Consider the following 24286-nt stretch of genomic DNA (forward strand, 5'->3'; position numbering starts at 1 on the left):
ACCTTTATTTATCGTTGCCTAATTGAAGATGTTTAAACATCAGATGTTCCCCTGTGGAGATTCACACACCTATACGTCTCATCCTGAACTATACCATAAATCACAGAAGTTTCCAAACACCACATTGCACTGCCATTGCATTAAAAGTACATGTTTATGTTGCTCTGGCTGATATTATTATTCAGAGACTTTCACTTTCACTTCTATACAACTTTTAGTATATATTATTAATAAAATGTCCCAATCACACCGCTGGTTCTACTAAAGACTAAAGTCGGCCTTGCATCACCTCTCAGTCCCACACGGCGGCGCAGACTGACCTCCACACTTCATGACAGCGATTCAAATAAAACATGTTAGAGAAAAAAAAACATGCGAATAAATAGCTTTACATTTCCGTTTTCAATTATTAATTAAAGTATTTTAGTTCATTTGATTAAAATGATTCAACGAAAGTACGTTTATAGCGTATTAAACATAATTATCGAATTACATATACGTTATAAATTGCGACAAAACGTCTAAATTCATACACATAAATTCCAGAGGGACTACGCGACATTATATATAACATAAGCTACAATATTCATAAGACGAGTTTGTATTACTTTTATTTTGAGGGGAAACTGTGTGACATCACATCCGGTTACCAGTTGTTGACAAAGCGCTGCATCACTGACTGACTTCTGTGAAGAGTTCGCAATAAAACTGGTGAGATATTAGATATTAATCCTGTCGTGTCGTATTAAATGTCACCGTGATGCGAAGTGAATGTACTGTGTCTGAGATCAATAAGTGATTAATGTTGATCTGCTGTCGTCATCATCATCTCTGAGAGATTCATTAACATCAATAATTAGCATAACTTACCCAGTTGTTTAGTCACAGTGCATGAAGCTTATTGGTTTGTATTACAACAAGTTTTCTAAAATGTCATGTTTACATGTGTAAAGGCGTCATTGTTATCAAATCATATAAGCACTAATTTAGCACACATTATTTCCAGAACAGAAATCAGGAGTTTGGATAAAGGTGGTTTTGCTTTTGTTAAAGCATTAGAGTTTTAATGTGGATTTTACAGAGGAGGTTTTGGATTTCTCTTTATATCACTCCATATTTCTAGGAATAAAATGGTGTATTAATCAGGTGAGCAAGACTTCAGAATATAGATATGAATAAAACTAAAGTCTGGTGTGTGTTTAGCGTGTTTTTACTAAAACTCACCGCCTTTAAAGGACAAAGATGTTTAATGTTTTTAACATAAGTCTCTTATACTCATCAAGGCTGCATTTATTTGATTAAAAAACTGTAATATTGTGAAATATTATTACAAATGAAGCAGTTTTGTATGTGAATAGTAAAGTGTAATTTATTCCTGTGATCAAAGCTGAATGTTCAGCATCATTACTCCAGTCTTCAGTGTCACATGATCCTTCACAAATCACTCTAATATGATGATTTGATGATCAAGAAACATTTATGATTATTATCAGTGTTGAAAACAGTTTTTTACATTTTTATTTCAGGATTCTTTGACGAATAGAAAGTTCAAAAGAACAGCATTTATCTGAAATATAATCTTCTGTGACATTAAACACTACCGTTCAAAAGTTTGGGGTCAGTAAGAATCTTTGTTCTGTTTTTGTAGGGAAATAAATGAAATAAATCAATACTTGACATCAAGGATGAATGTAATTGATCCGAGGTTACAGTAAGGACATGTATAGTGTTGCAGAAGATTCTGTTTGAGAGTGAGAGGTAATGATCTGTTGTTTGTGGACTCTTGTGTAGGATATGGAGGGTTCCTCATGGCATCTCTCGCTGAAACTCCGGGACAAACCCAAGGCCATGTTCCAGTTCCCAGACGCCGAGCCTGGAGACGTTCATCCCGGAGGATACCAGGTGTCGACGCTCAAACAACTGATCTCAGCGCAGTTATCCGACTCGCTGCCCGAGCCGGAGCTCATCGGTCAGTGCTGGCTCGGCCCTCAGGAACATTACAGTCGACGTCCATCCGTTTAAAAATAAAATTAGAAATGTTGCCTTTGCAATAAACTGAAATAAATGTATGTTGAAGCACTAAAATTATTAACTGGTAATAAATAAATAAAATGAAGTAAAATAGATTAAACCTAAAAAGGAATATTAAAAATATAATGAAATGATGAAAAAATAAACTAAAATTAAAATAGAAAACTAAAAAAAATAAAAGTTTATTCATATTCAAAATATTAATAGTGGGGTTTTTATGAAAAACATTAGAAATGTTGCCTTTGCAATAAACTGAAATAAATTTGTTGAAGCACTAAAATTATTAACTGGTAATAAAAAAAAGAACTAAAATAGATTAAACCTAAATAGGAATATAAAAAAATATATAATGAAATGACTAAAAATTAAAAAATAAAAGCTTGAACAAATTAAAAATCTAAATGTTAATGGAGTGCGCCTCTGCTTCCCTTGAGATTTTCCTTTGGGTTTTTATTTCATATTCATTAATATTCATAATAGAGCAAAACGTCCTAGTATCATCAAGTTATGTTATCTATTATGAATGTTAATGAATATGTGATTGGGATTATGGTCCGTATAACAGACCTTTCAGCAACTTTCACGTGTGTATTGTGCGTTCGCGCGACTGTGTTTTGCAGACTTCGTGCACTGTGGCTGTGTGCTCAAGGATGACCTCACGCTAGACTCCTACGGGATCAAGTCCGGATCCACCCTGCACATCATCAAGAAGACGTGGCCGGAGCCGGAGGTCAAGCCTGGTGCGTGAGGGTCTGAACCCGATTACAGTGTCTGTGAGGTGGATCAGTGCTGATGTTTCTCGTGTTCCTCCTCACACAGAGCCGGTGAACAGATCTGCTGCGGCTCGAGAGTTCAGGATGCTTCAGGCCGGCCTGATCTCCAACTCCGCGTACAGAGAAGCGGTCGGTACACACCACAACACTCCAGCCTGTTCACTCAGCATTTGAGTTAAAGGGATAGCTCACCCAAAAATGAAAATTAGCCCATGATTTACTCTTCCTCAAGCCTTCCTAGGTGTATAGGACATCCTTCTTTCAGACGAATACAATCAAAGTTATATTTATAAAAAAACGCCCTGGCTCTTCCAGGCTTTAAGATGGCAGTGAATGGCCGTTTCTGTTTTAAAGTCCATAAAAGTGCATCTGTCCATCATAAAAGTGCATCTGTCCATCATAAAAGTGCATCTATCCATCATAAAAGTGCATCTATCCATCATAAAAGTGCATCTGTCCATCTTAAAAGTGCATCTATCATCATAAAAGTGCATCTGTCCATCATAAAAGTGCATCTATCCATCATAAAAGTGCATCTGTCCATCATAAAAGTGCATCTGTCCATCATAAAAGTGCATCTGTCCATCATAAAAGTGCATCTATCCATCATAAAAGTGCATCTGTCCATCATAAAAGTGCTAAAAGTGCATCTGTCCATCATAAAAGTGCATCTGTCCATCATAAAAGTGAATCTATCATCATAAAAGTGCATCTGTCCATCATAAAAGTGCATCTATCCATCATAAAAGTGCATCTATCCATCATAAAAGTGCATCTATCCATCATAAAAGTGCATCTATCCATCATAAGTGCATCTGTCCATCATAAAAGTGCATCTATCCATCATAAAAGTGCATCTGTCCATCATAAAAGTGCATCTGTCCATCATAAAAGTGCATTTATCATCATAAAAGTGCATTTATCATCATAAAAGTGCATCTGTCCATCATAAAAGGGCATCTATCCATCATAAAAGTGCATCTGTCCATCATAAAAGTGCATCTATCATAAAAGTGTTCCTCACGACTCTTAATTCTCACACTGCAATCTTCAAAACAAAACAAGACAATATTTTTTTTTCATGAAATTAATGTATTAGATATTTTTTATTTATAAATATAAAAAATAAATAATTATATATATACAGTCCCCTCCAAAAGTATTGGAACAGTGAGGCCAATTCCTTTCTTTTTCCTGTAGACTGAAAATATTTGGGTTTGACATCAAAATATGAATATGAGACAAGAGATCAACATTTCAGCTTTTATTTCCAGGTATTTACATCTGGATCTGATACACAACTTAGAAGATATAACTTTTTGTTTGAACCCACCCATTGCTCATGTGACCAAAAGTATTGGAACAGATTAACTTAAAATAGATTAAAGTGAATAGGACTTAATATTTAGTTGCAAATCCTTTGCTTGCAATAACTGCATCAAGCCTGTGACCCATTGACATAACCAAACTTTTGCATTCTTCTTTTGTAATGCTTTTCCAGGCTTTCACTGCAGCCTCTTTCAGTTGTTGTTTGTTTTGGGGGGCTGCTCCCTTCAGTCTCTTTTTAAGCAGGTAAAATGCATGCTCTATAGGGTTTAAGTCTGGAGATTGACTTGGCCAGTCTAAAACCTTCCACTTCTTGCTTCTAATGAACTCCTTTGTTGTTTTGGCACTGTGTTTTGGGTCGTTGTCTTGCTGCATGATGAAGGATCTCCCAATCAGTTTGGTTGCATCTTTCTGTAAATTGGCAGACAAAATGTTTCTGTACACTTCTGAGTTCATTTTGCTGCTGCCATCATGTGTTACATCATCAGTGAAGATTAATGAGCCCGTCCCAGAAGAAGCCATGCAAGCCCAAGCCATGACATTACATTACCTCCTCCGTGTTTCACAGATGAGCTTGTGTGTTTAGGGTCATGAGCAGATCCTTTTTTTCTCCAAACTTTAGCCTTTCCATCACTTTGGTAAAGGTTAATCTTTGTCTCATCAGTCCATAAAACTTTGCCCCAGAATGTTTGAGGCTTGTCTCTGTACTGTTTGGCAAATTCCAGCCTGGCCTTCTTATTCTTCTTGCTAATGAGAGGTTTGCATCTTCTGGTGTAGCCTCTGTACTTTTGTTCATGAAGTCTTCTGCGAACAGTAGATTGTGATACCTTCACTCCTGCCCTCTGGAGGTTGTTGCTGATGTCACTAACAGTTGTTTTAGGGTCTTTCTTTACAGCTCTCACAATGTTTCTGTCGTCAACTGCTGATGTTTTCCTTGGTCTACCCATTCGAGGTCTGTTACTTAGTACACCTGTGGTTTCTTTCTTTCTCAGGACATTCCAAATGGTTGTACTGGCTATGGCCAATGTTTGTGCGATGGCTCTGATTGATTTTCCATTTTCTCTCAGCTTCACAATTGCTTGTTTTTCACCCATAGACAGCTCTCTGGTTTTCATGTTGGTTACACGTCTAACTATAATGAATGCAGTCTGCACAGGCAAAACCAAAATCTGAAACTGAGCGCAGACATTCAGTGCTATTTATTGTTTGAATAATCAATGTAATAGGACACACCAGGGCAACAAAACACACCTGACAGTCACATGTTCCAATACTTTTGGTCACATGAGCAATGGGTGGTTTCAAACAAAAGATTGTATCTTCTAAGTTGTGTATCAGATCCAGATGTAAATACCTGGAAATAAAAGCTGAAATGTTGATCTCTTGTCTCATATTCATCTTTTGATGTCAAACTCAAATATTTTCAGTCTACAGAAAAAATAAAGGAATTGGCCTCACTGTTCCAATACTTTTGGAGGGGACTGTATATATATATATATATATATATAAATTATATAATTATTTATTTTATATAGCACCTTAAGTTGCATTCTCAAAGATAACACATGCAACCACGACAATATAAATTAAAACACAAAGTAGAGAGCAAAAAAAGATACAACACTGAATAAATAAACAACAAAATAAGTCAATTAAAAGCAATCCTGAAATAAAAAATCTTAATATTTTCAAATAACACAGTGTTTAAAAGCAAAGGTATTCCTGTTTTGAGGGACAAATACAAAGAACATTGTATTTTGTAACTAGATATATAAATATAATATATATATATATATATATATATATATATATATATATATATATATATATATATATATATATATATATATATATATATATATATATATATATATATATATATATATATATAGATGGCTGTGTATTATCTAGTTGCTTATTACAGTATTTTCGGACATAATTACTTACTTGTATTAGGCTTGTCATTTGGATATTTTTAGACATGATCAAAGATTACTTCACCATGGTTGATTTGTGACAATTTTTTAAAAGCCTTTTCTAATCATGTCTACAATTGTGTTTGTTCATATAGCACAGGGGTCGGCAAGTAACTAAGTAATTTTTTTAGCCAGTAGATGGCGGGCCAGCTACACAGAGTAGGCCTATGGATACAAATTAACTACTATTATATAGGCCTATAATCGCGGAATATGATGGGTCCGTCACCGTCCGTGGATCATTCGTTCAATCATTTTTTCAAACTAAAACCAAAAATAAAAAGATGAAAAACGACTTGTTTTTCCATTATTTATTTCCTGAACTAAAATGAAAAAACGAATAACAATGGGTTTTCTGATTTTCTGATTGTGCTCAGATCAAAAATAGAAAAAATTAATTACTGGATTAGACAAATTTTAATTTAGATTTTTAATTTAACACCTTAGGCATATATCAAGGAAATCATTTTAAACAGATCAAGTACTACTGTGGTAACAGATTACAGACATTTTAATAAAGGTGTGAATAGCTATCATACCTCATTCGCTTACAGTCCGACTTTTGAACTTTATTATTCCTTTTTTTATTATTATTATTTATTCGGAACACACTCATACACACCTAAGGTTTAAGGAGGTCTGCGCGGGACTGTTTTTTTTCCGTCCCGCTCCCACAAGGTTCTATTCAGCAACCGCTTAAAATACACTCGGTGTTCACCCGCTTTATTTCCCGACCTGACGGTCCGCAAAATTTAGATCTCGTTTCATAATCTCACATTCAAATGTCTCTAACGGAAAGAATGAGATTAAGTAGCCTATAATAAATGCTATACAAAAATTGTGTTCGTGTCAATATAAATATTAGGCTATTGTAACATTGTACTGTCAGCAGAGAAAAAAAATGCCACAGAAAAAAATTATGAAATATAAATAGCCTAACATAAATTACATAGGACAAAGCCTATCACTCAAATTTCTAAGCAACATAAACGAAAATCATATTGCCCTACTGACAAATGAAGTAGGCTATTTTCTGCCGAACTATTTCAAACATCCTTGCAAAAAAAGATTGTTGTTGACTGACAATGGTTTCAGTACCAAACAGCTCCTCAGAGCTATTGATACTTTGCACGTGACGTCACAAGTACTGGCTGGCGGGCAAGAACGTCGTTCTCCAGCAACGAAACCCAGTAAACTAAACAAGGATCGCCAGTTTTACTATACAAAAGTTGGTGTTTTGAGGTGTAAACGACATGCCAGATAGTTGTTGTGCAATTGGATGCACTAACCGCAGATGAGATAAGCAACATTCACAGTGCACGTCTGTGCAAATTACCATTACCAAAATTCATTGAAAATGAATGATTTCCGGGCACTTTGACTCTCTCGCCGGTGGCGGTGTGAGTAACAGCTGTCGTCTTTTGCTAACAATAACAGAAGTGTGTGATAGGTTGCTTTGAGGTTTGCGATATCTATGATTTTCAATGAGAACCAGAGATGACCCAGCAGTAGAGCTAACGTTAGATTATTAACGGAGGAATTATTACTGCTCGATTATCTTTAAAAAACTTGTCTGCTTTACACAATTTAGCTACCTTGGAGTTAATCCTAGTCCATATGCAGCTAGCTCGCTAACAGACTTGATAGCTATTAGAAAGACCTGGAACTACAGGACTCTACGTTGAAAATACCCGTTTGTTGCCCGCCAGGTATCCGTGGTAGTCACGTGACTGCAAAGTATCAATAGGTGTAGCCTACAGGCGGTCAGAATTAAGTGCGGATACGCTGTCAAAAGATGTCGGGAGTGGGCTATTCTCAGTCAGACCGCCCGCTCCGTCCATAGTACACCAGAGTTCTGACCGCTACCGTCTTTTGATGCGCGAATGGACACAAAGTGGTCAAGCGAATAACTAGACACGGCAGGCGCGAATTTGACTTGCTATTCGCGTCCGGTGTGAACGAACAGTTATACTTTCAAATGTAATCCCGCGCCGGCGGCGGTGAAATCGCCGCGCGACTACGGCTTTTCTCAAGTAGTGGAAGAGTTTTGTGCAGCATTTAGGACTTCCAAAATAATCCGGCGGGCCAGAAAATATTGCTGGCGGCCCAGTTTTGGCCCGCGGGCCGGCAGTTGTTCGTTCCCTGATATAGCAGGTGTGTGTGCGTTCATGTTTAGTACCATTCCAATGAAGTGAAACATTAAAAAAAATATCAAAACATAAACTTTTTCACCTTAATAAAGCATTAAAACACGCTCTCTTGTGTTTTCAGGTGTATAAGATGCTGGCTAATAAAGAGTCGCTGGAGCAGATCATCGCGGCCTCTCCTGGACTCAGCTCAGATCCTGTGGCTTTAGGTTTGTGGGCTTTGAAACGCATTAACGCTCATGGACGGAGAACCATGTGACTCTCATCAGCTCCTTCATTTTGCAGGTGTGCTTCAGGATAAAGATCTGTTCGTTCAGTTCACAGACCCAAACCTGCTGGACACGTGAGTTTACTCCATACACACACACAGGGCCCTATCACACACACACACACACACACACACACACACACACACACACAGGGCTCTATCACACACACACACACACACACAGGGCTCTATCACACACACACCGGGCTCTATCACACACACACACAGGGCTCTATCACACACACACACACAGGGCCCTATCACACACACACAGGGCTCTATCACGCACACACAGGGCCCTATCAAACACACACAGGGCCCTATCACACACACACACAGGGCTCTATCACACACACACCGGGCTCTATCACACACACACCAGGCTCTATCACACACACACCGACCTCTATCACACACACACACAGGGCTCTATCACACACACACACAGGGCTCTATCACACACACACACACAGGGCCCTATCACACACACACACACAGGGCTCTATCCCACACTCGGTGCAATGCAGCGCCAGGCACGACGCTAGTGTGTTTTGTTAGTTTCAGCCCGACGCAATTTTCATTTTCACGTCCTGCTTTTTAAATAGCAAATGCATTTGTGCCCATCTGTGGCCCCTGAGCTGCTGGTCTGAGAACCAGGTGTGTGTTCAGGTGTGTGTTCAGGTGTGTGTTCAGGTGTATTGTTGGAGCGTTGCTATTTTGAGGAACTGAAATAGACTGACTTTAGACCAGGTTTCAGTTGGTCGAAGGCTCAATGTTTTTATTGTTATTTAAAGAGTGCGTTATTACAGACAACTCTGCTTATTACACACACAGGGATGCGCAACAGCACACAAATATGCCAAATATTAAAAATAAAAGGATTACAATGTAAAAGATTAATATTGTTTACATAAAGATATGGTGGAATCTGGCTTGTCCCGTAGATGGTCTCGCTTTAACCTCACACACACACACACACACACACACACACACGAGCAGATCCGTTTCTGAGACATAAGTGTTCATTGAATCGATTGTAAAATCGATTTTCCATGTCTAAAAAAGACGTTTCCATTTTAAACGCCAAATATGGGGAAATCCACGGACAACTAACAGGCATTAGAGGGTGCGCCGCGCTTGAGACGCGCACAAGTCAGCAAATTTTCCTGATGATTTATTGGCGTGAAGCTTCGTGCACAATGACAAAAAGGAGTGCAACATTCTCGAAAAACAATAAGCAGAGTGGACTGCCATAACAGCAATGAAAACATTACCTCAGTCTTCAACATGGCTGTGTTTACGATTAGAAATGTCAAACAAATGTCGCCTACGTAGGAAATTGTAGACCGTAGCCCGAATCTGTGTCTGTATGCATGAGACTGTCTGAATACCGGCAGAATTCACAGTTTTGTTGTAAAAAAAGACACATTATGCAGAAGTATAATTTACTGTTATGCGTGTTTGTCAGAGCCTGCAGTCGCTGTGTGACGCGCGTTCGCTGCGGGCGTATCGTGACGAGCTGGTCGCGCTCCGAGAGAAGGCCGTTAAAATCGATTCCCTATTTTCGTTTTCGAAACTTGCGTTGGTTGGTCGATCGATTGTACAATCGATTTTCGAACATAAAGTGACAGCCCTAGTGCGCACCCGGGTCCGCATGACAGTGTGAAAACACCCTAAGAGAATAGAGACGACCGTTTTAGACCAGCGCCGGGAGCACTGACCATTTTCCCGTCATTAAACTAGCAAAAGTGGATTCAGACGCTTTAGACCATGAGCTGTGATCGTTAAAATAGGGCTTTAGGAGTCACACGCTTCAGTGAACATGATCTCACCTGCCTGTGTGTGTGTGTGTGTGTGTGTGTGTGTGTGTGTGTGTGTGTGGGCTCCAGATTGATCCGCTCTCACCCGGCCTTGGTGAACGCCATCGTCCTGGTCCTGCACTCGGTGACCAGCAGCATCTCCAGCCAGTCCGGCTCGTCACGAAACACATCGGCCAGTTCCTACAGCGAAATGCCAGGTGAGCATCAGCTCTAGATGAAACACCGTCTGGTGATATGATGATGTTCACAGCGTCTGCTCATTGTTTTTCGTGTGTGTGTGTGTGTGTGTGTGTGTGTGTGTGACAGGAGGTTTCCTGTTCGAGGGCATGTCAGATGACGATGAGGATTTCCAGCCTGTAGGTTTGGTCCCCCTCTACAGTCAGATTGTATAAAATCTTATATTATTTTATTGATCATAATTATGATTTTTTTTTATTGTTAGTAACATTATATTAAATTGTATCATAGTAAGGACATTTTTATTTCTTGTAATTTTATAGTAAGGCGAATTTTTATTATTATTATAGTACATTAAGGAGAATTTTAAATGTTATAGTAAGGCCATTTGTATTACTAGTAAAATTATAGAACGGATAATTTGTATTATTATTATAGTAATATTATAGTAAGGAGAATTTGTAGTGTAATTATAGTAATATTTTGGTAATGGGGATTTTTATGAGTATAGTAGTATTTAAGTAAGTGGACTTTCTTATGTTAATATAGTTAAATATAATATAGTTTTTTTATAATAATATAATGGTAATTCTTTTATTATTATTATTAAGTAGAATTATTTTTTATTTTTTTTTATTTTAAAGCATGGAAACCGAGCCAGACACCAGAGACCGTTTGCAGTGGCGAGACCGACGACTCTGGGTCCCAGTGGAGCAACCGGACCTCGTCCCATCACTCAGAGCGAGCTAGCATCAGCGCTAGCGTTAGCCAGCACCCCTGAGGCCAGCGCTCCGGTCAGACACACACACACACACTCACACACACTCACACACACTCTCTCTCTCACACACACACACACACACACTCTAATGCTCACTCTCCTCTGTGCTGTAGGACACATCCACTGGTGGGTCGTCAGACACACACTCACTCACTCTCTCTTACACACACACTCTAATGCTCACTCTCCTCTGTGCTGTAGGACTCATCCACTGGTGGGTCGTCAGACACACACTCACTCACTCTCTCTTACACACACACTCTAATGCTCACTCTCCTCTGTGCTGTAGGACACGTCCTCTGGCGCTCCGGTCAACAACAGTCTCCTCTCTCAGGCTCTTCAACAAGCCCTACAGGCCTCTGGCGTGAGCTCGCTCCAGGTGAGCTGCAGAACAACACACTACTGGGGACGCATTTCACTATACAGTGAGGAAAATAAGTATTTGAACAACCTGCTATTTTTCAAGTTCTCCCACTTAGAAATCATGGAGGGGTCTGAAATTGTCATCGTTGGTGCATGTCCACTGTGAGAGACATAATCTAAAAAAAAAAATCCAGAAATCACAATATATGATTTTTTTAACTATTTATTTGTATGATACAGCTGCAAATAAGTATTTGAACACCTGTCTATCAGCTAGAATTTTGACCCTCAAATACCTGTTAGTCTGCCTTTAAAATGTCCACCTCCACTCCATTTATTATCCTAAATTAGATGCACCTGTTTGAGGTCGTTAGCTGCATAAAGACACCTGTCCACCCCATTCAATCAGTAAGAATCCAACTACTAACATGGCCAAGACCAAAGAGCTGTCCAAAGACACTAGAGACAAATTTGTACACCTCCACAAGGCTGGAAAGGGCTACGGGGAAATTGCCAAGCAGCTTGGTGAAAAAAGGTCCACTGTTGGAGCAATCATTAGAAAATGGAAGAAGCTAAACATGACTGTCAATCTCCCTCGGACTGGGGCTCCATGCAAGATCTCACCTCGTGGGGTTTCAATGATCCTAAGAAAGGTGAGAAATCAGCCCAGAACTACACAGGAGGAGCTGGTCAATGACCTGAAAAGAGCTGGGACCACCGTTTCCAAGGTTACTGTTGGTAATACACTAAGACGTCATGGTTTGAAATCATGCATGGCACGGAAGGTTCCCCTACTTAAACCAGCACATGTCAAGGGCCGTCTTAAGTTTGCCAATGACCATTTGGATGATCCAGAGGAGTCATGGGAGAAAGTCATGTGGTCAGATGAGACCAAAATAGAACTTTTTGGTCATAATTCCACTAAACGTGTTTGGAGGAAGAAGAATAATGAGTACCATCCCAAGAACACCATCCCTACTGTGAAGCATGGGGGTGGTAGCATCATGCTTTGGGGGTGTTTTTCTGCACATGGGACAGGGCGACTGCACTGTATTAAGGAGAGGATGACCAGGGCCATGTATTGCGAGACTTTGGGGAACAACCTCCTTCCCTCAGTTAGAGCACTAAAGATGGGTCGAGGCTGGGTCTTCCAACATGACAATGACCCGAAGCACACAGCCAGGATAACCAAGGAGTGGCTCTGTAAGAAGAATATCAAGGTTCTGGTGTGGCCTAGCCAGTCTCCAGACCTAAACCCAATAGAGAATCTTTGGAGGGAGCTCAAACTCCGTGTTTCTCAGCGACAGCCCAGAAACCTGACTGATCTAGAGAAGATCTGTGTGGAGGAGTGGGCCAACATCCCTCCTGCAGTGTGTGCAAACCTGGTGAAAAACTACAGGAAACGTTTGACCTCTGTAATTGCAAACAAAGGCTACTGTACCAAATATTAACATTGATTTTCTCAGGTGTTCAAATACTTATTTGCAGCTGTATCATACAAATAAATAGTTAAAAAATCATACATTGTGATTTCTGGATTTGTCTCTCACAGTGGACATGCACCTACGATGCCAATTTCAGACCGCTCCATGATTTCTAAGTGGGAGAACTTGCAAAGTAGCAGGGTGTTCAAATACTTATTTTCCTCACTGTATATACACAGGGTTCCCACGGGTGCTTGAAACCCTTGAAAGTTTGTGAATCTGAAAAAAAAAGAAAATTCAAGGCCCTGGAAAGTTGTTGAAAGTAAACACACACAGATACAGTAGTAAAACACACACAGATACAGTAGTAAACACACACAGATACAGTAGTAAACACACAGATACAGTAGTAAACACACACAGATACAGTAGTAAACACACCCAGATACAGTAGTAAACACACAGATACAGTAGTAAACACACAGATACTGTAGTAAACACACACAGATACAGTAGTAAACAAACACACACACACACACACACACACACAGAGATACTGTAGTAAACACGCACAGATACTGTAGTAAACACACACAGATACAGTAGTAAACACACACAGATACAGTAGTAAAACACACACAGATACAGTAGTAAACACAGACAAATATAGTAGTAAACACACACAGATATATTAGTAAACACACACAGTAGTAAACACACACAGATACAGTAGTAAACACAAAGATACTGTAGTAAACACACACAGATACAGTAGTAAACACACACAGATACAGTAGTAAACACACAGATACAGTAGTAAACACACAGATACAGTAGTAAACACACACAGATACTGTAGTAAACACACACAGATACAGTAGTAAACACAGATACAGTAGTAAACACACACAGATACAGTAGTAAACACACACAGATACTGTAGTAAACACACACAGATACAGTAGTAAACACACAGATACAGTAGTAAACACACACAGATACTGTAGTAAACACACACAGATACAGTAGTAAACACACAGATACAGTAGTGTAAACACAGATACAGTAAACACACACAGATACAGTAGTAAACACACAGATACAGTAGTAAACACACACAGATACAGTAGTAAACACACACAGATACAGTAGTAAACACACACAGATACAGTAGTAAACACACAGATACAGTAAACACACACAGATACAGTAGTAAACACACAGATACTGTAGTAAACACACAGATACAGTAGTAAACACAGATACAGTAGTAAACACACACAGATACAGTAGTAAACAAACACAGATACAGTAGTAAACACACACAGATACTGTAGTAAACACACAGATACAGTAGTAAACACACAGATACAGTAAACACACACAGATACTGTAGTAAACACACACAGATACAGTAGTAAACACACACAGATACAGTAGTAAACACACAGATACAGTAGTAAACACACAGATACAGTAGTACACACACACACAGATACAGTAGTACACACACACACAGATACAGTAGTACACACACAGATACAGTAGTAAACACACAGATACAGTAGTAAACACACAGATACAGTAGTAAACACACACAGATACAGTAGTAAAACACACACAGATACAGTAGTAAACACAGACAAATATAGTAGTAAACACACACAGATATATTAGTAAACACACACAGTAGTAAACGCACACAGATACAGTAGTAAACGCACACAGATACAGTAGTAAACACACAGATACTGTAGTAAACACACAGATACAGTAGTAAACGCACACAGATACAGTAGTAAACACACAGATACTGTAGTAAACACACACAGATACTGTAGTAAACACACACAGATTCAGTAGTAAACACACATATACAGTAGTAAACACACAGATACAGTAGTAAACACACACAGATACAGTAGTAAACACACACAGATACTGTAGTAAACACACACAGATACTGTAGTAAACACACACAGATACAGTAGTAAACACAAACATATCCAGTAGTAAACACACAGATAAAGTAGTAAACACACACAGATACAGTAGTAAACACACACAGATACAGTAGTAAACACACAGATACAGTAGTAAACACACAGATACAGTAGTAAACACACACAGATACTGTAGTAAACACACACAGATACTGTAGTAAACACACACAGATACAGTAGTAAACACACACAGATACAGTAGTAAACACACAGATACAGTAGTAAACACACACAGATACTGTAGTAAACACACACAGATACAGTAGTAAACACACAGATACAGTAGTAAACACACAGATACTGTAGTAAACACACACAGATACTGTAGTAAACACACAGATACAGTAGTAAACACACATATACAGTAGTAAACACACACAGATACTGTAGTAAACACACACAGATACTGTAGTAAACACACACAGATACAGTAGTAAACACACACAGATACAGTAGTAAACACACAGATACTGTAGTAAACACACACAGATACAGTAGTAAACACACACAGATACAGTAGTAAACACACACAGATACAGTAAACACACACAGATACAGTAGTAAACACACACAAATACTGTAGTAAACACACACAGATACTGTAGTAAACACACACAGATACAGTAGTAAACACACAGATACAGTAGTAAACACACACAGATACTGTAGTAAACACACACAGATACAGTAGTAAACACACAGATACAGTAGTAAACACACACAGATACAGTAGTAAACACACAGATACAGTAGTAAACACACACAGATACAGTAGTAAACACACAGATACAGTAGTAAACACACACAGATACAGTAGTAAACACACACAGATACAGTAGTAAACACACAGATACAGTAGTAAACACACACAAATACAGTAGTAAACACACAGATACAGTAGTAAACACACACAGATACAGTAGTAAACACACAGATACAGTAGTAAACACACAGATACAGTAGTAAACACACACAGATACAGTAAACACACACAGATACAGTAGTAAACACACAGATACAGTAGTAAACACACAGATACAGTAGTAAACACACAGATACAGTAGTAAACACACAGATACAGTAAACACACACAGATACAGTTGTAAACACAGATACAGTAGTAAACACACACAGATACAGTAGTAAACACACAGATACAGTAGTAAACACACACAGATACAGTAGTAAACACACACAGATACAATAGTAAACACACATAGATACAGTAGTAAACACACACAGATACAGTAGTAAACACAGATACAGTAAACACACACAGATACAGTAGTAAACACACAGATACAGTAAACACACACAGATACAGTAGTAAACACACAGATACAGTAAACACACACAGATACAGTAGTAAACACACAGATACAGTAGTAAACACACACAGATACAGTAGTAAACACACAGATACAGTAGTAAACACACACAGATACAGTAGTAAACACACACAGATACAGTAGTAAACACACAGATACAGTAGTAAACACACACAGATACAGTAGTAAACACACACAGATACAGTAGTAAACACACAGATACAGTAGTAAACACACACAGATACAGTAGTAAACACACAGATACAGTAGTAAACACACACAGATACAGTAGTAAACACACAGATACAGTAGTAAACACACAGATACAGTAGTAAACAGATACAGTAGTAAACACACACAGATACAGTAGTAAACACACAGATACAGTAGTAAACACACACAGATACAGTAGTAAACACACAGATACAGTAGTAAACACACACAGATACAGTAGTAAACACAAATACAGTAAACACACAGATACAGTAAACACACACAGATACAGTAGTAAACACACACAGATACAGTAGTAAACACACACAGATACAGTAAACACACACAGATACAGTAGTAAACACACAGATACAGTAGTAAACACACACAGATACAGTAGTAAACACACAGATACAGTAGTAAACACACAGATACAGTAGTAAACACACAGATACAGTAGTAAACACACACAGATACAGTAGTAAACACACAGATACAGTAGTAAACACACACAGATACAGTAGTAAACACAGATACAGTAGTAAACACACACAGATACAGTAGTAAACACACAGATACAGTAGTAAACACACACAGATACAGTAGTAAACACAGATACAGTAGTAAACACACAGATACAGTAGTAAACACACACAGATACTGTAGTAAACACAGATACAGTAGTAAACACACAGATACAGTAGTAAACACACAGATACAGTAGTAAACACACACAGATACAGTAGTAAACACACACAGATACAGTAGTAAACACACACAGATACAGTAGTAAACACACACAGATACAGTAGTAAACACAGATACAGTAGTAAACACACACAGATACAGTAGTAAACACACACAGATACAGTAGTAAACACACACAGATACAGTAGTACACACACAGATACAGTAGTACACACACAGATACAGTAGTAAACACACAGATACAGTAGTAAACACACAGATACAGTAGTAAACACACAGATACAGTAGTAAACACAGATACAGTAAACACACAGATACAGTAGTAAACACACAGATACAGTAGTAAACACACACAGATACAGTAGTAAACACACAGATACAGTAGTAAACACACAGATACAGTAAACACACACAGATACAGTAGTAAACACACACAGATACAGTAGTAAACACACAGATACAGTAGTAAACACACACAGATACAGTAGTAAACACACAGATACAGTAGTAAACACACACAGATACAGTAGTAAACACACACAGATACAGTAGTAAACACACAGATACAGTAGTAAACACACACAGATACAGTAGTAAACACACACAGATACAGTAGTAAACACACACAGATACAGTAGTAAACACACACAGATACAGTAGTAAACACAAATACAGTAAACACACAGATACAGTAAACACACACAGATACAGTAGTAAACACACACAGATACAGTAGTAAACACACACAGATACAGTAAACACACACAGATACAGTAGTAAACACACAGATACAGTAGTAAACACACACAGATACAGTAGTAAACACACAGATACAGTAGTAAACACACACAGATACAGTAGTAAACACACACAGATACAGTAGTAAACACACAGATACAGTAGTAAACACACAGATACAGTAGTAAACACACAGATACAGTAGTAAACACACACAGATACAGTAGTAAACACAGATACAGTAGTAAACACACACAGATACAGTAGTAAACACACAGATACAGTAGTAAACACACACAGATACAGTAGTAAACACACACAGATACAGTAGTAAACACACACAGATACAGTAGTAAACACAGATACAGTAGTAAACACACAGATACAGTAGTAAACACAGATACAGTAGTAAACACAGATACAGTAAACACACAGATACAGTAGTAAACACACAGATACAGTAGTAAACACACACAGATACAGTAGTAAACACACACAGATACAGTAGTAAACACACAGATACAGTAGTAAACACACAGATACAGTAAACACACACAGATACAGTAGTAAACACACACAGATACAGTAGTAAACACACAGATACAGTAGTAAACACACACAGATACAGTAGTAAACACACAGATACAGTAGTAAACACACACAGATACAGTAGTAAACACACACAGATACAGTAGTAAACACACAGATACAGTAGTAAACACACACAGATACAGTAGTAAACACACACAGATACAGTAGTAAACACACACAGATACAGTAGTAAACACACAGATACAGTAGTAAACACACACAGATACAGTAGTAAACACACACACACAGATACAGTAGTAAACACACAGATACAGTAGTAAACACACACAGATACAGTAGTAAACACACACAGATACAGTAGTAAACACACAGATACAGTAGTAAACACACACAGATACTGTAGTAAACACACACAGATACAGTAGTAAACACACAGATACAGTAGTAAACACACACAGATACAGTAGTAAACACACACAGATACAGTAGTAAACACACACACAGATACAGTAGTAAACACACACAGATACAGTAGTAAACACACAGATACAGTAGTAAACACACACAGATACAGTAGTAAACACACACAGATACAGTAAACACACACAGATACAGTAGTAAACACACAGATACAGTAGTAAACACACACAGATACTGTAGTAAACACACACAGATACAGTAGTAAACACACAGATACAGTAGTAAACACACACAGATACAGTAGTAAACACACACAGATACAGTAGTAAACACAGATACAGTAGTAAACACACACACAGATACAGTAGTAAACACACACACAGATACAGTAGTAAACACACACACAGATACAGTAGTAAACACAGATACAGTAGTAAACACACACACAGATACAGTAGTAAACACACACAGATACAGTAGTAAACACAGATACAGTAGTAAACACACAGATACAGTAGTAAACACACAGATACAGTAGTAAACACACAGATACAGTAGTAAACACACACAGATACAGTAGTACACACACACAGATACAGTAGTAAACACACACAGATACAGTAGTAAACACACAGATACAGTAGTAAACACACAGATACAGTAGTAAACACACACAGATACAGTAGTAAACACACACAGATACAGTAGTAAACACACACAGATACTGTAGTAAACACACACAGATACAGTAGTAAACACACAGATACAGTAGTAAACACACACAGATACAGTAGTAAACACACACAGATACAGTAGTAAACACACACAGATACAGTAGTAAACACACACAGATACAGTAGTAAACACACAGATACAGTAGTAAACACACAGATACAGTAGTAAACACACACAGATACAGTAGTAAACACACACAGATACAGTAAACACACACAGATACAGTAGTAAACACACAGATACAGTAGTAAACACACACAGATACTGTAGTAAACACACACAGATACAGTAGTAAACACACAGATACAGTAGTAAACACACACAGATACAGTAGTAAACACACACAGATACAGTAGTACACACACAGATACAGTAGTACACACACACAGATACAGTAGTAAACACACACAGATACAGTAGTAAACACACACAGATACAGTAGTAAACACACAGATACACGTCCTTGAAAGTGCTTGAATTTATTATGTGCAAGAGGTTTTCTGGAAAACATTCCACATTATTCCCTCCGGTCCGCTAATGTGTTTTTCCGCCAACACTTTGTGGCCTGTGTGCACTAGCTTGCTTGATCTACGTTAGTTATGCGCATTTACACGTTACGTTAAGTGTTTCCCGTACTTTGTGTTGTACGTTGCCATGAAGTTCATGCGCTCGAAACTACTATGATGGAACCTCAACCTTTGAGGTTGTCCTTCAATTTTAGGGTATTGGACCTGGAAAGTCTTTGAAAGGTCCTTGAATTTGAAGTTAACCGAGGTGTGTTAACAGGTAACCCTGTGTATATATACAGTCAAAGCAACACTTCTCACATTATCAGCTTATTCGCTATAGTTTAGAGAATGGTAATGAAATATGAGCAGAACTCAGTGGATATTTGACTGGTTTTGTCCGTCCTTCTGTTAGACTGTCTCACACATGAATTATGTTGAATATCTGTCAGCTGTTAAATTTAACTACACAATTAGATAATACCAGTTTAGCTCAACCAATCACCAAGCAATGCTTCATTGTGTTCAGTCTGTGTGTGAAAAGAGCATTAGCAATTAAAGAGAAAACACACTTCAGCAAAACATGATCAGCTCAAAGTGTCCGAATCATTTCTGGGCCCAGATTGTTATAAATGTCACTGGTAGAGTCTCTGTATGAAGAGTTTCTGGGTGTAATGTGTCACAGTTTACTGTATTCTGCTCTCCTCACTCACAGTAATGAACTATAGTGTCCTGATCACACTAGTGGAACACATCACACATTATATCTGGTGTCCGAGTAATGTTTGGATTGATTTATTGTGTGTATATATACAGTAGTCAACATTTGAAGTGGATCAAAAAAGTTCATCAAAGTTCATCTATAGTATACTTCACTATAGTATAGTTTAGTAGTAGTTCATCTATCTATAGTATAACTTTGATGAAAGGTTTTGATCCACTTCAAATGTTGACTACTGATGGATAGAGCCATGTAGCTCGATAAATGCTTTAGAAAATGAGCATTTTGCAGTGGCTGCTGCTTACAGGTGTGTGTGTGTGTGTGTGTGTGTGTGTGTGTGTGTGTGTGTGTGTGTGTGTGTGTGTGTGTGTGTGTGTGTGTGTGTGTGTGTGTGTGTGTGTGTGTGTGTGTGTGTGTGTGTGTGTGTGTGTGTGTGTGTGTGTGTGTGTGTGTGTGTGTGTGTGTGTTGCAGGGCCGCTGGCAGACACAGATGCAGCAGCTCAGGGATATGGGCATCCAGGACGAGAGTCTGGCTCTGCGAGCGCTAACGGCCACGAACGGAGACCTGCAGTCGGCACTGGAGATCATCTTCTCTGGGGGACTGTGACCTGTGACCAGCCCAGTTTGTTTGTTCTTTTTTTTATTACTTTTCACTGAAATAATAAAATAAAAAAGTTATGAAAAACTGTAGAATTGTATTTGAGTTTAAGTGAGACTGCATGAGTGAATGAGTGTTTTATCAGGCCTCTCTGGTAACGTCAGTATATGTCCACTAGGTGGCACTGTGAGACAATGTAAGGGAATCCAGTGTTAAAAATATTAAACTCCTCCAAAAGTGCATACACACAAATCTGAACTACCAACTTAATATCAATCTTGATTTTGGATAATTAAAATTAATATAATATAATACATTTAATTTAAACACATTTGACTACCAAAGTTCCAGAGTTTTTAGGAACATTTTTAAATCACCAAAACTCAAAGGCTGTACATGTTTTAAATTATTATTATAGCACGAGAATATTTATTATAACTAATACAGTAATATAATAAGGATATTATTAGTATGGAGAATGTTTTATTAGTAATATGACATTAAAATATTGTAGTATGGAGAAATAATTATTGTTGTACTTTTTATACACACACACACACACACACACACACACACATATATATATATATATATATATATATATATATATATGTGTGTGTGTTGTCCAATGATGTAAAATTTAGGATTTTTTTTTTTTTTTTTTATCTTGTACATCCTCACATTGGAGTCTCGAGTTAATGTACAAAGTTTGGTTTCGATACGTGACAGCGTTCCTGAAATATGAACTACTTCCTGTTTTGGCGACTACGCCGCCAATTTCGTTTGGCTGTGACGGGCAAACGCTTCCGAAAATCAAAAATCCTTCTAGTAACTTTTGTGAGGCTTGGTCCAAGGATCATGTACGTCTAGTTTCGTGAAGTTCGGACCAAATTTGTGACCTGTGAAACTTTAGTTTCGCTTTCTGTTCAATCCACTATGGCGGACAAACGACATGGACTCGTGATGTCATCTTCGCGAGCAACTTACACCGGTACTGACCGTACGTTTTAAAGTTGGAACGGTGTCTGTCTCAAAGGGCCTAGGCGCAGGAGCTGGCCAAATTTTTTCTCCCGGGAATAATAATAAGAAGAAGAAGAAGAAGAAAACTTAAGAAGAACAATAAGTGTGCTGCTTTCAGCAAGCACTCTTAATTATTCACCCCCCATTGCAAATCAGGTTGGCATAATTTACAGACGTGAAGCTGTTTGCAATGAACAAATCAAACAAAAGTAAGTAAAATGGCTAAAATGCAGCAAATGCTTCAAGTGATTTCCCCAAATGTAAATATAAATGCAACTTTTCATGACTTCTGCAGATTCAAAATTATTCACCACCTGAATAGAATCCCTCACACCAGCACACATCTGCAAAACAAGGTGTTGTCTCGAGCCACCCGATGCGAGTAATCAAGGGCTTCATGAGTTGCACCAGGTGTGCTTGAGCTAGAACACACAAAATATCTGAACTGACACGAGGTTTGTTGACTGTCACGTTTGACTGCAAGTTAGAAATATGGCAAAATAATGGTCCAAAAATTTAAAGGGGTGGTATAATGCCCTTTTCACAAGATGCAAAATAAGTTTCTGATGTCCCCAGAGTGTGTGTGTGAAGTTTAAGCTCAAAATACTCTACAGATATTTTTATATAGCATGTTAAAGTTGTCCCTTTTTGAGGGTGAGCAAAAACGCAGTTTTGTGTCTGTCCCTTTAAATGCAAATGAGCCGCTGCTCCCGGCACAGCTTCAAGAGCTGGTGTCCTTTTACCTCACACATACACACACTGAACATTTCAAAAACTTTTAGCCTTTTATGTTCAAACCGGAGTCAGACAACGATGGAGAGACTCGAGAAGAAGTGACAACTTGTAGAAGCAACAGGACATCTCTCAGTCGTTAGTTGATGAATTTATGAAGCTGATGTGTAGTTATCTTCTAGTCACTGATTAGCATATTCTGTCTTGATCATCTATAAATCGTGTTCAGGGGGCGGGGTTTATGTAAATGTTAGGGTTGGTGATGTCACTAACCCGGGAGGAATGTGGTGTAGTCTCTACCAGCCGTTTGTTGTAGTCCTTAAAAAGTGATTTCTTTAAAAGCAAATCTCTCCCTTTGCTCTGAACTTTGAGCGTTGTAACTTTGCAGATGTTGATTATGATCAAACAGCAACATTACACACTAACTAAAGTTAGAAAAGTCAAATCATACTCAACCACCCCTTTAAGAGAAGGTATCATCGCCCTTCACAAACAAGGAACATGATACAAAAAGATAGTGAAGGTACTCAATGTTCCTAGAGACACCGTTGGAAGCGTAGTTGGCGAGTTCAGAGTTAAAGGAACAGTGGTTACACTCCCTGGACGGGCAGGAGGAGGAAGATATCAACGGCTAAAACCAGATTTCTGAGAAGGCATGTTCAGAAAAACCCTGGAGTGACTGTAGAAGACCAGCAAGCAAGGACAAGCAAGGCCACAGGAGTTTCAGCTCACAGTACAGCTCGTACTGAACACGCCACAACTCCAGGGATACTCCACTACTGACGCAAACGCACAAGCAAAGTCGGCTCCAATTTGCTCAAAATCGTATAAATAAGCTACAGAAGTCTTGGGATTCTGTTCTGTGGAGCTTTTCGGCCCTGTGGATCAGCATTATATCTGAAGGATGAAGAATGAAGCATGAGCTG

At 38.4% G+C, this 24286-nt stretch overlaps 1 protein-coding gene across 1 annotated transcript; it reads left to right on the forward strand.

Moving 5' to 3' along the window:
• The first annotated feature begins 304 nt into the window (after nt 1-304).
• On the forward strand, nt 305-21706 carry ubl7b (ubiquitin-like 7b (bone marrow stromal cell-derived)). Its single transcript, XM_081372113.1, has 11 exons — nt 305-711; nt 1792-1969; nt 2652-2771; nt 2851-2933; nt 8378-8462; nt 8539-8596; nt 10411-10538; nt 10648-10697; nt 11163-11312; nt 11589-11678; nt 21483-21706. The coding sequence occupies exons 2-11, from the start codon at nt 1795-1797 to the stop codon at nt 21615-21617; spliced, it is 1074 nt and encodes a 357-aa protein (XP_081228239.1). The 5' UTR covers nt 305-711; nt 1792-1794; the 3' UTR covers nt 21618-21706.
• The last annotated feature ends 2580 nt before the right edge of the window (nt 21707-24286 follow it).

This window comes from Scardinius erythrophthalmus (assembly GCF_964197995.2).
Source record: "Scardinius erythrophthalmus genome assembly, chromosome: 8".
NCBI lineage: Eukaryota > Metazoa > Chordata > Actinopteri > Cypriniformes > Leuciscidae > Scardinius > Scardinius erythrophthalmus.